This window comes from Hyaena hyaena, unplaced genomic scaffold (assembly GCF_003009895.1).
Source record: "Hyaena hyaena isolate Hyena2069 unplaced genomic scaffold, ASM300989v1 scaffold_25, whole genome shotgun sequence".
NCBI classification, from domain to species: Eukaryota; Metazoa; Chordata; class Mammalia; order Carnivora; family Hyaenidae; genus Hyaena; species Hyaena hyaena.
Genome location: NW_024080657.1, coordinates 63,521 through 80,009, shown reverse-complemented (window position 1 = coordinate 80,009; position 16,489 = coordinate 63,521). Strand labels below are relative to the sequence as shown.

The 16,489-nt window shown below is 39.3% G+C and overlaps 1 protein-coding gene across 14 annotated transcripts in view; it reads left to right on the top strand.

Annotated features, from left to right (window-relative positions):
- The first annotated feature begins 699 nt into the window (after window positions 1–699).
- LOC120228590 (RNA-binding protein 12) overlaps window positions 700–16,489 on the top strand; it is a 35,488-nt gene continuing 19,698 nt past the window's right edge. The window contains exons 1-3 of one of the 14 annotated variants that reach the window (XM_039227076.1): window positions 700–767; window positions 6,738–6,822; window positions 9,975–15,124. In XM_039227076.1, coding sequence (XP_039083007.1) covers window positions 9,997–12,813 — 2,817 coding nt within the window. In that variant the 5' untranslated portion in view covers window positions 700–767; window positions 6,738–6,822; window positions 9,975–9,996 and the 3' untranslated portion in view covers window positions 12,814–15,124. The other 13 variants (XM_039227079.1, XM_039227075.1, XM_039227090.1 and 10 more) reach the window with 13 other exon arrangements.

Here is a 16,489-nt window from a genome sequence, read left to right as displayed (position 1 = left end):
GACGCGGAGTTCCTGAAACAAATTATTCTACCAAAAACAAAAACAAAAAAACCAAAAAAATGGGGGGTGGGGAGCAGAAGCTTTAAGAATGAGGAACACAGGGAAAATATTGTTCAGTTTAAAGTCAAGCTTTGCTGAAGCATTAGTGTGTCCATCTTAATTTCTATCCATCTTTACTTCTCTATAACGATTTCAATCACGATAATTGGGTATAGGCAGGGGGAGTAGACAGCATAATTTTTTCTATAATACAATAATACTAAATACTAAATATAATACTAAATACTAAAATGCAGTCCGTTAATGAAGACTAGTGGGTAAGGCTCCCTGGGCTGAAATTTTTAACTGGGGAAAAAAAAATTAGGTTTCGGTTCTTTTGTTAGGGCATCGTCAACAGAGCAGGGCACTACTTTGTGATCCACTTCAACCTCTACACCACTACGCGAAGACGCTATCTCTTCCCTTTCGCAGTGGCTGGAAAAACTGAAGCAATTTGTACAAACTTCCGCAGTGAACAGGCGACCCAGGTACTTTTACCCATCCCACCACGTAGCGTCCTCCCCGTAAGGCGGGGCTAGTACGCAAACGTCGCACGTTAGGACTCAAAGCTCCTTTCGCCACAAATACCCGCAACTTCCGGCAGATTGCCCAAGAACCTCAGCGCGCTTGCGCCGTGCCGCCCCGTGATGTCACTACTCCGTCCCGCCCCTGCTGGAACGCGAAGCTGCTGAGCGGGCTGTCGGCCATTTTGTGAAGCGGCGAAAGAGGTGGTGGCTGCTGTGGGCTCCGGGAAGCCGTTCGGGCTGGGGCTGTCGGCCGCGGGGCGGAGGCACTCGCGCGGGGGGTAACTCGGGTCTGGGTTCGGGTGCCGCGCAGCTCTCCCCGGTAAGACTCCCGCAGCCCGGAACGGGCGGGGCTGTGCGGGGCTCGAGCCGCCCCTTGGTGGCCCGGGGCGGGGCCTTCGGAGGCCTCCGAGCCCGCCGCAGCGAGCGCCCCACACAAAAGGGTCGCGGCGTGGCTGCGGGGGTCTTGGGGCGCCGTTTGCGCCTTTGAAGCCTGAGAGGATGCAGGAAGGACGCAAGACAGGATGAGCCTGCATACCGAAGTGGGGACGAGGCCATAGTGAGGACGCCCCCGTGGTCTGAGAGGGAGGAAGCCACAGCTGGGTGGCCCAGCGGCCTGCGAACTAACGGGGATTGCAGTGAAAACACACCTACATCCCGAATGAGTCAGATTTTCTGCGCCTCCCAAAAAAGACAGAGATTGTAACTCCATCTCTGTGTCCTGTAGTGAGGAGATAACGTAGTGAGGACACTCCCTACATCCGAAGTGGAAAGGAGGCTCCGGTGGCCTAACAGGAAAAGGGGACTACAGTCAGGCCTACAGGACACACCTGTGAGGAGGAAGCTGTCGTTACTCTCTGTGAGTCTAGGAAGGAAGTCAGAACTGGTCGCCTTCGTGGCCTGAAGGTGGAGTGGGTTGCAGGGAAATACTTCCCAGGCTCAGCGTTGGGCGGGACCTACCCTCGAGGGTGTCGGCGATTTGAGAAGCCGGTCTCTGTAGCGAGAAAAGTGGGGGTGAGTACTCCTCCCAAGCCTCTGAGAATTGTAGTGAGGTGCCAGATCTTTGGTCCCCAAGTAGGGAAAGGGCTACAGGGAGGACCACCTTCACAGATACCTTGGAGAGAGCCTCCCGCTCTGAAAGAGGAGGAGGTCCTTTAGGATGTGGAGGGTGGGTGCTTTCGATGAGTGAGTTGATTTTGTCTAGTGGAAGCTAGAGGTGCTAGTTGGCAGCCACGTGAAATAGGTGGGAGGGGCTTTGAGGATCTACAGGTTAGTGTTGGGGTTGGACACCAGTGCGGGTGGCTTAGCTGCCAGATTGCAAATGCATGGACTTTATGTGTGCCTGTAATGTGTGCTTTATAGTGAAAAATGTAAGCGGCTTCGGTGAAGGTTATTTTGGGTTATTCAGCAGAAAACATGCTGGGAGTTTTGTATACTGTGTTGCAGGCTCCGGAGGAGAGGTTTCTGGACCCTAAAACTGTCCTAAAACCCTGGATTTCCAGAGATAACCTAATGTATATTGTGGTAGTTGTTAGGAGCCATTCTGTATGATTCAAGAATAGTGTAATTCCACTCAGTATAACCTGAGAAAAAAAGTAATTGCAACTCAAGGATTGTTGAAGGAGAGACTTACAACTGGAGTATTTCTTTTGCTTGAATGGTTTAAAAGGTGTTATTTTTGTAAAATGCAGTGTTAGTAACGTATTGCCTTGGACTTCATTATCTAGTTTGTATTGTTAATGTATTTCAGAGCATTTGCAGTTGAAAGGTGTCCTACAAGTCTGGACATAACAGGCTGATTGTTTCGTGGGTTTTGTTTGTTTGTTTGTTTTTTGTTTGTTTTTATTATAGAAATATACAAGACTGGGTTGTACTTGTTTTTGAAATTTGGTGGTTTTGACCCAAAGGAGGATTTCTGGATTTTGTGGGAAGTAATTGTGTTCAGGCATTTCCCAAGATCATTAAAAAGTTGGAAAGAACTGTTACAGGTGGTTAAAATAATTTTATGGTAATTTTGTAAGAAAATTAAATATTTGGCCTGTTTGTATAAAGGTTGAGGATGTACTCAGTATTATTACTGGGAATTTTTTTTTTAACATAACAGGGATTTAACGTAACAGGATGCATTTATATTATCTTTATATGCTCAATTAAGTATTTATGGATTGTAATGTATAATTTGTTTTTCTTATGATCATATCTGTTAGGTGAAAAATGTGAAGCTTTAGAAACCATTGTGGTGGTCACTTGGAACATATTGTTATGTGCTAATATCAGTATACTTCTGGCTTCTTTCACTTTCTTGTTACATGCCAAATGTTTCAATGGTTGCATATTGAGAATTTGGGGGTTGTTGGTACAATTTTTAGATGTGAAACTTGATTTTGTGGGCCAGTGTCTTCCAGGTGCTGGAATTCAGTGACCATGTTCATACTGTTTTTATTCCATTTTGTAGAGAGCCACTTCGTCTTTCAGCTTGGATGAATATTTTCCTCTGTAGATGTTGTAGAAAGAACTTCTAAGAGTCAGTAACTGGTTACACAAAAGATACTTTTAGATATCTATCCCTAAAATCTAGAGACTTGTCCATTCCTGTATCTTCTGCCCTGGCCACAACTACTTAATAAATGATCGTGATATAAATGAATGTTAAATATTTTAGGTCAACTGAACAGAAAAATAACTTCACCTAATTTATAGTTTAACACACTTTACTACCACCGCTTATATGCATTTTGGTTTGCAAAGAGTTTATTTCATTAAGTTTCAAGCTACCTTTCAAGTCTTAAGGCCGATAGAGGGAGGGTTTACATGGTTGGCTAGGTTAAAAGTAATATTGTTGCTTTCAAGTTTAAATCAAGTAAGATGATGGAAATAATTATTGGCATGAGGGGGGATTGAAAAACAATACAGTCTTTTTGGCAGGAGGAATATGTATCTTATTTAGAAATGTCTTTTGGTTTGCTGCTTTTGATAATTGACTGGAGGTTAATGGGAAAGTTGAGTAATGGGCTATCTAAAAAAGAATTCATGCCCTCAGTGTCAGAATTGTTTCGTTAAGAACGATCACAGAATCTGAAGTGTGATCCATTTGGGTATGGGGAAAAAATCAAGTGGATGAAGCTTTGGGTTTTTTTCTGTAATGCCTACCATATAATGTGGTTATTCGGCTGATAGCATTGTGCCTGTTATGATTGGTTCTCTCTTGCTCATGTCTGAGGTGACATTTGAAGGGTGCTGGTTTTTGTATTTTTTGAACCTAAAGAACTTTGGCTCTGCTGTACCTGATTACTGAACAAAGTTGAAGTTCACTTTTTGATGTTTATCACCAGATGAAGAGTGGAAATGGTTAAGTTCTGGTTTGTACCTTGACTTCATGATAAAGAGGATTGTTGTCATTTTGTTCTGAAATCTCAAATGATTGAAATGGCTAGTAAATAAGAAAATATGTCGTGTCATAATAATAAGCTAAGTATCCACAGCAGGTATTTGTAATTTGTGCATGCTTTTGGTATTTGTAAAGCTAAGCAAAGTCACTGTGTTAGGATTACTTTTCTAACATAAAGCAGAAAAATATACTGAAGCAATCTTCTTGTTTTAGATCTTCTGATATATATCAGCGAATTTAATGGCAAATCGGGCCCATTTTCTCCTTCCTATCTTTAGGTATAGGTAAAGAAAAAAATGTATTTTAGATGTTAATTGCATAGAATTGTTTTCAGTCTTACCCTTCTAAAGTTCGCCAAACCTTAAGGTAGTTGGAGTGGATTTTTCATGTTGGGATCCTTCATTCCATTGCTAGCAGATATTTAGAACCCAGAGATGAGTAGGTTCTTGGAAAACAGTGGTGCCTCTTAAATTATTGTGTTTTTTACAAAGTGAGGTGAAAACAAAAGTGCTTCAGTTCTCAGTTTCTATTTACTTTGTCCATTTGAAGGAAGAAGTAGAACACCAAGAGTTGTGAGCTTTTCTAGCTTCTAGCCTAAACTTTCTGCATACTTTTTCCTTGGTATGGGTTGATATGGATATGGGCCTTCCCCTTTGCTTAAATAGAAAAGATTCACAAATTTATGCCTAGATTGATTTTGTATTTTATTTTATTAATTAATTTATTTTAAAATGTTTGAGAGAGAGCTCGACCCAGGGAGGGGCAGAGAGAAAGGGGGACAAAATATCTAAACGGGGCTCAAACCCACAAGCCGTGAGATTGTGACCTGAGCTAGAGTTGAATGCTTAATCAGCGGAGCCACCAAGGCGCCCCCCAATTTTGTATTTTAAATTGAACAGTGTAAAATTTGAACGAGGCATCTGCCATCAGCTGGGCCTTTGTACTTTTTCTTGTGGAATGAGATAATTCTTTGTTGTTATAGTAATTTCTGGCAACCCTTTAGAAATTTTTTGAGAGTAGGTCTGGTGTGTTCCTTTGGGCATAACTGGCTGACTCTGAACTTGTTCCTCTCCAGATGGACATATGCAACCTTGTTGGGTCTCGAAGGGAAGAAGCTGGGGAACCTGTTTCACTTACTACCTTCAGGGCACAAGTCCTGGCCCCATACCGGAACTTTTGAATTGGAATCTCCCGTAGGGGATCATCTGTTAATCACAAATGCTTAACTAGAAAATTACTCTGATTCTGTTGGTCATAGAGTCAACCTTGTACATTTAGAAAATAATATTGCAAAAATTCTTGCTTTTCCTCATTTAGCATAGCCTTTACCTAAAGCAGCCTTTTTTCTATTTCACGTTTCCCTTTGTGTCCTGTTAGATAACCTTCTAGGTGTGGCTTTTATTTATTTTTTAAAATTATTTACTTATTTATTTCTGAGAGAGAGAGAGAGAGAGGGAGATACAGAATCTGAAGCAGCCTCCAGGCTCTTAGCTAGCTGTCAGCACAGAGCCCGACACAGGGCTCAAACCCACGAACTGTGAGATCATGACCTGAGCCCAAGTCAGACGCTTAACCAACTGAGCCACCCAGGTGCCCATAGGTGTGGCTTTTAAATAAAGAGTTTTAAAACTCTTTAGACATAATTAGAACTGATTTGTACAACATATAAAAGATTGGTACAGTGCTCTTGGCTTATGAAAGTATTGTTAATGACATTTGCATAGCTTTTGTGGCAAAGAAAAAAAAACCTCGTTCTTAAGTAATTTGAGTAATTGTCTAGAAAAAGTTTAGAGTAGCACTAAAATTTTTTAATATGGTTTACTTTTCGGTGATGAATATTAAGCACGGGTGGTATCTTGAAAGATAGTTAAAAATGTGCATCATCCTAAGTAGTGTTCTATTGGTAATCTTAATACTTAACAGTGACAATTTTCTTCTCTGTTTCTCTAAATTAAAAAATGGTCTTTTGGAAGTAGTTGTCTAATCATTTGGTCTTCAATGTTGCTTGTGAATTGTTTATAACTTCACCGGTTTCCGAGAAATTCCAGTAAGACTTGAGTGACTCGTTTTTACTTTGGGAAATATTCTTAATTTGCCAGACTTTTTTTTTTTTTTTCAAGTTTCTTGGAACAGTTTTGGTGTTAGAAGGAAAAGCACTTTTCCTTAAAATTTTGAACTCTGCTGGTTTTAAATAGGAATTAGTCCTTAGAGCCTGAATTTTCACTTCATTTATATTTCTTGGTTCTTGATACTGTTTTGGTGCAAAGGAAAATATTTTGAAAGTAATTCCAAGAATTTCCATAAGTACCCTTGAATTGATGACTGCCATTTGTCTTGGAACTGTTATTGTGCAAACTTGTGCTTCTTCATCAAACATTTGGTGGGACCTAAGGAAATAGGTCGTTGTTGGACTTGTGTTAATGGAATTTTCTGGACTGGTTTAATCATCAAATAATAAAAGTAATTACCAACTGTAAAGCTGAGCTTTATGATTGTTTTCGTTTTTAATTGATTCATTCTTGGACTAATTTATGACACATTCTTGATGTATGTAAATACATTATGTTTTGAAAGATACTCAAATTTGAAAGCAATACCATGTAAGAAGCATGTGTGGGATTTTGGTACATGTGTTTCTTTCTTTCTTTTTTTTTTTTAATATGCATTCTAACGAAGTACTCTGGTGGTTTCAGACTCGCCTTCATAATGTACAGTTCAGTGTGGCCTGTGCGTGTTGTTTTGTGTTTCCTGCATTGATTTTTGCCTCCATTTATTCTCTATTGCAGTCTAAAAGTTGGTTTTAATTGGTTGCCCACAGGATTGACTTGGCCTCTACTTCTTGTTAAGAAAATACATCTCTTGTTTTATCAGGTAAGAGATTTTGAATAGAGGGTTTATTTTTATACAAATTAAAATGAGATAGCTTCTTTAGTAACATGAAAATATGCGTAGTAACTGAATTGTGGGGGATTTTCTTTTACTTTTTTTTTTATAGTCTTATCTGAGGGAATGGGGGTGGGAGGGACTGGGTGCTTTGAACAGTTGTTGCTTTCTTTGGGGGTCAGTCTTAAATAGATGCATTTCTCCTGCAGAATTCCTGATTATTAGGCAGTAAGTAGCTGTTTTTTTTTTTCTCATTGTAGCATTCTAGACTAATTACAAATATAGGTGCTTGTCATTGGTATGGTTTTTTAATATTCCTTTGTGGTATAGGGATAGATAATGGGTCATATGTGTTAGAATACATATTTTGACTTTAGATGGAACTTTAGTGATTGGAATCTAACCCTCTTGTTAAATAACAATGGTAGGCTCCACGTAGTTGAAATGACTTAACTGTCAAATAGGCACTTAGTAGCAGAATAGAAGATCTTCATGTTTTTTTGGAACCTGAAAACTGTTTTTCACTTTAGATGGCTTTATGAATAAGTCTTATGCTTTACTTCGGTTTAATCTTTAGCCCTTTTTCTAGCTGGTAATCTGGGCAGATTTTCAGTATCATGTTTTCATATGTACTTTGCGCAGACATTCACTAAATCCCTTCTCTTAGTAGCAAATGGTTTTTGAAGAGTTATTCTGTGTGTCACTTTAGCCCTGTGTTTAATTTTTGTGTTCTTGGGACCATATCAAATTCCCATTTTACTGTCCCAGTGCAAACTAACATCTCTATCTCTCTCTCTCTCTCAAGTCTTTTTGGGTGCCTAGATTACTTACCATGATGTTTCTCCCATATAGTGATTAAATGATAAAGCATTTTTAAAGTTGAACAGGAATACTATCCTTAATTTTGTATATAGCCAATATGCTAGAGACAGTAAGGAATGAGAATTTGATTTAATGACTTGGAGTTGTCTTGATGAGCTTCCATATAGACTGCTAAGTAGTAAATAAGAGGAAAGAGTTTGTTGGTGTGATTAGTTCTTTTAGTATTAATTTTTCTTGCTGACTCTTGGAAACCAAAAACTAAAGGCTTCCCTCCTCCTCACATTTCTAGTGTTTTATAATGGTCTCATAAGAGTATTTTCTGCTTGCCAGTCCATCTTTCTGGATTATATTTGAAAGTGGGTTTTATTTCTGTATATGTGTGTGAGAAAACTGTCAAAACCAAACAATATATTTGTTTTGTGTATAGCAGTCATAATGTGGAGATAGAATTACAGATTTTATTTATCAGATTGGTATTCACATAATATTGACATGATAAACTGTATTCATGAAGGTACAGGATTCTTAGAGCTTGTAGCAGGAAACTTTGGTCTTTTAATTAATGTTCCTGTTTGAGAAGTGTTAAGGTTGGTTTTTTTAAATGTTTTTAATTTATTTTTGAGAGTCAGAGAGAGACAGTGTGAGTAGGGGAGGGTCAGAGAGAGAGAGAGAGAGAGACACAGAATCCAAAGACAGGCTCCAGGCTCTGAGCTAGCTGTCAGCACAGAGCCTGACGCAGGGCTTGAACCTGCGAACTGTGAGATCATGACCTGAGCCAAAGTCAGACGCTTAATCGACTGAGCCACCCAAGTGCCCCCAGAAGTGTTAAACACAAAGCTCAAATCATTTGTAATTTTCCTGAGGTCACAGAGCTATATATATATATATATATACACATCTGTATACATTTTTTAAAAGTTTATTTGTTTTGAGAGAGAGTCGGGGAGGGGCAGAGAGAATCCTAAACAGACTCCATGTTGTCAATGTGAAGCCTGATCATGGGGGCACAAATTCACGAACTGTGAGATCATGACCTGAGTCAAAGTCAGACCCTTAACTGATTGACAGAGCCACCCAGGTGCCTCTAATAGGTTTGTATTTAAAAGTTGGTTTTTAAGATGGCTTGGAAAACACTGTATGTTGACCTCATAAATTTCAAATTAATATTTTTTCTAGTTCCAAGAATTTATTTTGTATCTCTTTACAAAGGGCTGCCCTTGCATTTACACTTGAAAGCCATAAGAACTGAAATACTGAAATTTTACTTAAATCTGGGGGAAGCTTTTCTTTTTGACTAGTTAAACATGGGACATCTAAGACGATCAGTGAGCTCCCAGAAATTCCACAGGAATTCTATTGGGTAGGAGACTATAGCAATCACTGACTAAAGTTTATACCCTAGTTCTTTTTAAAACAAAAGCAAAAGCAAAAAAATACCCTTTTTCATATCAACCTTTGGTGGGGAAAATGTGTATGTGTGTATTGGTGGGTTTGGGAATGAGTCATTGGATCTGAGTTTTAATTAAAACAGCTATGGTGAATGGCACTGTAACCCGGTTCTATTTTTTTGGAGTGATGACTATAGGTAACTAAGATTTTTGGCTGCTTTATTCAGTAGTTCTTTTGGATTCTTAGTAGGTATTAACCTCATTTGTAATAAATAATTTCCTACGTCGTTTTCTATAATAAATAGACCTGTAATGCAGATTGAAGGGTTTTAGGATGAAATATAGAATCAGTTCTCATTTGAGACTTGAATCTACTGTAGTGTTAATTATTATTTCCAATTCATTAGTATTCCAGTTTTCTGTTTCTGCCTTGCATTTTGAGATTGAGTCATATAAAATGACACTGATAATTCCATGAAGTTGTCAAGTTTATAAAGGAAAATGCTAAGCCATTTTAAATATTAACTTTGATACATCCTTTGCATGTTTTCCTCTGCAGGTTGTTAAACTTTGTGTCCTAATCTGACTTATACATTTCTTTTATGTCTTACTGAATATTAGCGGTCTGAGTGATATAATTGGTGATTTTACTTTCTTATGGTGGTTTTTTCCTTGAAACTTTTGAGTCATAGGACTGAACTTCTAATTGTTTACAGAACTAATGTCTTTTGGAAGTTGAAATTGTCTAGGTTTTACATTGTAAATGGCACATAATGTTCAGTTTTTAGAATATTCAAATTAAAAAAAACCTACATTGCTTGTGATAGTTTGAGGGACTGTTTGAGGGCCTAAAGCTGGTCATTCTTGTAGCTAAAACCTTGGTGTGATAAACAGGAGTCTGACCTGGCCGTTGCCTTTTCTCATCTGCAGGTGTGTGTGGTTTCAGCGCAGCATGGCTGTGGTCATCCGTTTGCAAGGTCTCCCAATTGTGGCGGGGACCATGGACATTCGCCACTTCTTCTCTGGATTGACCATCCCTGATGGGGGCGTGCATATTGTAGGGGGTGAACTGGGTGAGGCTTTCATCGTTTTTGCCACTGATGAAGATGCAAGGCTTGGTATGATGCGCACAGGTGGTACAATTAAAGGGTCAAAAGTAACACTTTTGTTGAGTAGTAAAACGGAAATGCAGAATATGATTGAACTGAGTCGTAGGCGTTTTGAAACTGCCAACTTAGATATACCACCAGCAAATGCTAGTAGATCAGGACCACCACCTAGTTCAGGAATGAGTGGCAGGGTAAACTTGCCTACAACAGTACCTAACTTTAATAATCCTTCACCCAGTGTAGTTACTGCCACCACATCGGTTCATGAAAGCAACAAAAACATACAGACATTTTCCACAGCCAGCGTAGGAACGGCTCCTCCAAATATGGGGGCTTCTTTTGGGAGCCCAACGTTTAGCTCAACCATTCCGAGCACAGCGTCTCCAATGAACACAGTCCCACCACCACCAATTCCTCCAATCCCAGCGATGCCATCTTTGCCACCAATGCCGTCCATTCCCCCAATACCAGTTCCTCCTCCGGTACCTACGTTGCCTCCTGTGCCTCCTGTGCCCCCAATTCCCCCAGTCCCTTCTGTGCCACCCATGACCCCACTGCCACCCATGTCAGGCATGCCACCCTTGAACCCGCCACCTGTGGCACCTCTACCTGCTGGAATGAATGGCTCTGGAGCACCTATGAATCTGAACAATAACCTGAACCCTGTGTTTTTGGGTCCATTGAATCCTGTTAACCCTATCCAGATGAACTCTCAAAGCAGTGTGAAACCACTTCCCATCAACCCCGATGATCTGTATGTCAGTGTGCATGGTATGCCCTTTTCTGCAATGGAAAATGATGTCAGAGATTTTTTCCATGGGCTCCGTGTTGATGCAGTGCATTTGTTGAAAGATCATGTAGGTCGAAATAATGGGAACGGATTGGTTAAGTTTCTCTCCCCTCAAGATACATTTGAAGCTTTGAAAAGAAACAGAATGCTGATGATTCAACGCTATGTGGAAGTTAGTCCTGCCACAGAGAGACAGTGGGTAGCTGCTGGAGGCCATATCACTTTTAAGCAAAGTATAGGACCTTCTGGACAAACCCATCCCCCACCTCAGACACTTCCTAGGTCAAAATCGCCCAGTGGGCAGAAAAGGTCAAGGTCAAGATCACCACATGAGGCTGGCTTTTGTGTTTACTTGAAAGGGCTACCATTTGAAGCAGAAAACAAACATGTCATTGATTTTTTTAAAAAGTTGGATATTGTGGAAGATAGTATTTATATCGCTTATGGACCCAATGGGAAAGCAACTGGTGAAGGCTTCGTAGAATTCAGGAATGAGGCTGACTATAAGGCTGCTCTGTGTCGTCATAAACAGTACATGGGCAATCGCTTTATTCAAGTTCATCCAATTACTAAGAAAGGTATGCTAGAAAAGATAGATATGATTCGTAAAAGACTGCAGAACTTCACCTATGACCAGAGGGAAATGATACTAAATCCGGAGGGGGATGTCAGCTCTGCCAAAGTCTGTGCTCACATAACAAATATTCCATTCAGCATTACCAAGATGGATGTTCTTCAGTTCCTAGAAGGAATCCCAGTGGATGAAAATGCTGTACATGTTCTTGTTGATAACAATGGGCAAGGTCTAGGACAGGCATTGGTTCAGTTTAAAAATGAAGATGATGCACGTAAGTCTGAACGCTTACACCGTAAAAAACTTAACGGGAGAGAAGCTTTTGTTCATGTAGTTACTCTAGAAGATATGAGAGAGATTGAGAAAAATCCCCCTGCCCAAGGAAAAAAAGGGTTAAAGATACCTGTGCCAGGTAATCCTGCAGTTCCAGGAGTGCCCAGTGTGGGAATGCCCAATGCGGGAATGCCCAGTGCAGGAATGCCCGGTACAGGAATGCCCAATGCAGGAATGCCTGGTACAGGAATGCCCAGTGCCGGAATGCCCAGTGCTGGAATGCCCGGTGCTGGAATGCCTGGTGCCGGAATGCCTGGTGGAGGAATGCCTGGTGCAGGAGGTGAAGAACATGCCTTCCTGACTGTAGGATCTAAGGAGGCCAACAATGGGCCTCCATTTAACTTTCCTGGTAATTTTGGTGGGTCGAATGCCTTTGGGCCACCACTTCCTCCTCCAGGATTAGGAGGGGCCTTTGGTGATGCTAGGCCTGGTATGCCTTCAGTTGGAAATAGTGGTTTGCCTGGTCTAGGACTGGATGTTCCAGGTTTTGGAGGTGGACCAAATAATTTAAGCGGGCCAGGATTTGCAGGAGGCCCTCAGAATTTTGGAAATGGCCCTGGTAGTTTAGGTGGCCCCCCAGGTTTTGGAAGTGGCCCTCCGGGTCTTGGAAGTGCCCCTGGGCATTTGAGTGGGCCACCAGCCTTTGGGCCTGGGCCTGGCCCTGGGCCTGGCCCAATTCATATTGGTGGACCCCCTGGCTTTGGATCTAGTTCTGGAAAACCAGGACCAACAGTAATTAAAGTGCAGAATATGCCCTTTACTGTGTCTATTGATGAGATTTTAGATTTCTTTTATGGCTATCAAGTGATCCCAGGCTCAGTGTGTTTAAAATACAATGAAAAAGGTATGCCCACAGGCGAAGCCATGGTGGCCTTTGAATCTCGGGATGAAGCCACAGCTGCTGTCATTGATTTAAATGACAGACCTATAGGTTCAAGGAAAGTAAAACTTGTCTTAGGGTAGCTGTTCACATCAATTCTTTATAGGGTAGATCTTCATAGTGCTGTGATTAATGCATCCAGATTGTTTTCCTAGTATTTCCAGGTTAGAACCTGTGGATTGTTTCAATTGCATATAGATTGGTTTCTATAACATAGAGCATTGGTTGACTGTTTACAGAAGACTCACTACCAGTTTAAATATTGCTGTATGTTACAGTAAAGCTGTCTGGAGAGAACACCAATATGATTTTGGCATACCATTAGAGAAACCATTTGTAAAACACAAATGACCACATAAAGCTTATCAAGGAGTCTAGATCGGTTTTGTTTTCTATCATATGGGATGAAGAAAATAGAAATGTCAATAGAGCTCGTTAAGGGTGCTCTTGCCAGCTGCTAAAAAATAGAAGTTGGCTACTCTTGGAATTTGGTTTAAAGCTGGACAGATTTGCTTTGTTATAGGGTCAAAGCTTTGTCTAAAGTCCTCATTTTCTTTTAAAATTGAATAAAATCTCTGTATACAGATTCACTGTATGTACCTTTATTGCTTCTTGAGGGTTCTTGCTGTATAGACAGTCCTGCTTCTGAAGTTGCTGCTTTTTTGTTTGCCTAATTGACTCATTTGTAAATGAGCAGAACTGTTTTTGTTGTTGTTGTTTTAATATAAAACTCCACACTTGGTTTGTGCTATAACCTTGAACTTTGATTTCTAATGTCACACTTAAAACTGTGTGAAATAAGTACTTTTGCCACAAAAATAAAATACGGAGTCCTCTACCTACCAGAGCCTTTTTGGTTTGACCGCCATGTTTTTAGTTTAGTTGGTTTAAAAATTGTTCACGTTGTTTGGATGGCATCAAAAATCCGAAACTACTTGTAATAATCATTGTTTAAGATGCTGGATTTGAAGTCCTGTCCATGATGGACTGATGTTCTGGCAATTTCGTTCTGTCCCAAATTTATGTGAAATTTTGGGCTGTAACTAAACAGAGGGTCCATTTATAAGAAAGAGCAGTATTATATCTAGTTTTTTTAAAAAACTGAAGTGGAAATTGTTAGCTTTGTTAGCAGTAGTGTTATAGAATAAAAGATCCATAAGCTGTTCCATAGATGTGCATTTAATCCTGTTACTTGGGGGCTTTTTGGTATAGTTGTTTGATCAGGAGCCTGTTTATAAAAATTCTTCATACAGAATACAAGTGCAGCTGCCAGAGGGGAGAGAATTGAGACTCCTTGCCCTTTCATACTCTTTTCTTTGGCATTCAGGACACTAAGGCAGGAGGACCACATGGGTTCTGGTTGGTAAGTGTCCTTGTCATGAAAACATTTGCCTTACAACATCCTGTTCACTGCTACAAAAGGCTCTACTTAATGGTTACTTTCCTTCTTAGTTAAAATGTTCTAAAGATGTGTCACATTATATTATAAACATACAGAATGAGAGATTGGTGAAATATCATGAAAAACAAATTTTGTCTTTTACATGGTCCTCTGTCTTGGTTTCAAACATTCCCAACATTTCCTGCAAATCAATGTGCTTACAAAGAGGTCAGCCTTTTAAAAGAAGTATTTCCTGTTTAAAAAAAGAAAATAGTGCCTTTTTGGTGTTGCAAGTCAGTGGAACACTGAAATACAGAGTCTCGTATCATTTAGAGTTAAGAGTGGTAACAGTTTCATTTGTGTGATAAGATTTGGAGAGACTTTTCATCACTACAATATTAGAGGATTGACAGTACAGGATTTTTTTTTAGGGAAAGGATTATTTAGACTTTCAAAGAAGACATGGCTAGACATGGCTGTGTTGTGGGTCTTTTGACAATTCATGAATGCAAATTTGCTTTGACAGATCACTAGATATTGCCTCCTCAACTAAAAAAGCAATATGATGTTTATGCTGTTCAATTTAAGTTTTCTATTAAGTAATCATTTCTCATTCCAAAGACCAAGTGCAGAAAACTTCAGCGCTGCTTGGGAGTCTTATTTCAACTGCAGATTATTTTCCCCATTGGAGAGCTGACTATTTTCATTTTATCAGAAAAATGGGTTGTTTGAAAATGAAAGCCTTTTACCTTTTTCCACAGTTTATTTTGGTTATATGTTCGTACAATCTTATTAAATATTTCATATACTTTATTGCAACTACTTTGTTATTTCTACATCTTAGATAAATGCTGAAAAGGAAAACTTGATTTCATTGTTCACCAAATTAAATAAATTAAGAAAATAGTGGTTTGTGTAGAAATTGGAGAGAACTATGTTTCATATTGGTTGAGTCACAACAGTGCTTCTCTTGTTGTGAAATGTAATTAAATGCTTTGCCCTCTGGAACTTGATTTTTGTGTATCTGAGACTTATTAATATAGTGCTAACTGCTAAGCATACTGTTCATCCTGTTCTGGGCATTGGAGTTTGAGTTAAAAAAAAAATCTTGAAAATATGCTCTGTGAAATTATTCATACCTCTCTTCCTGCAAATTTTCTCATAATAACTAGGTTTGGGGTAAAAATGAATTATTTCTCATTTGCTTTGTATGGTATGAAGGATTTGTAAAGCTTAAAGTTGTGTGCATTTGTAAACACTATCATGATATTTTCAATTTTATGTGTAAATTTTGTCTGTTTTTGGTGACATGATTGGAAGAGAATCTTTCCATTAGGTTTAACCCCCCCCCGCCCCCCCCCTTGCTGGGGTGTTTTGGTTTTTTAGTTTAAAGGATTAGAGAAATATACAAAATGTATTTTATAAATGAGCAAATTTGTAATCTTTTTCTGAACTTCGGTGAAACATTTAGTTTGCAAGCAAAATTTGGAGGTGTATTCTGTGTTTAATACTGTAGATTGGATGTATAATTATTAGTGGCTTTTTTTTTTTTAACTGCAACACTGTTAAGTGAAATGTAGTTCCTAGTTTTGTGCTCCAAGTTGTCAAAGCATCAACCGTGAAAATTTCATTAGGAAACTTTATTCAGAATTTCAGAGAGTAATGTTCAGTGTAATTAGGTCAGTCTTAACACGATGAAAATTTAGGGCTGTGTATGTATGTAAGCAAACATTGGCTAAAATAAGGATCCATGAAAGCCTTAATCAAACTCAAAGTCCTTTTTATTGGATTCCGTCCAGTTGTGTACAGGTGTGGGTCAAATGTTTAAAAATAAATCCACTCATCAATTTCAGGAACACTTAAAAATGAGTAAAGAAACTGTAAAGTTGCTGCTAGTTAAATCTTCTATAAAGAATTTCTGGCAGTGATCACTTTTAAAACTTATTTCCCACGCTACCAAAATTAACACATTTAAATAGTTTTACTGGCAGTTCTACAGTAGTCCAAGCTTTAGAAACCAAACACAATAAAACGATTCATTGCCAATACGGCCACAATATTGCCAGCAAATACTGCCTTGGCATCATTCAGCAGAGGTTTTTGTTTATAAAGATGAAGTCTTCAATACTGTTCAATAAACTTGTCACAAAATAAAAGAGGCTGATGCTTTTAATGCTTTACACAAGAGTACTCTTTTGAGCTATACCATCAGGGTTTTTTATTTGTTTTGTTTTGTTTTTAACTCCTACAAATACTTTGTGCCTTTGGAAAGGTGGATTTGGTGATCTTGGAGGTAACCATTGTTGCTTATCCTTGTCTGCTAATGCTGAAGTGTGAAAAGAAGATACCTGGAACGGCAGGGAGGAAACTTGATTCTA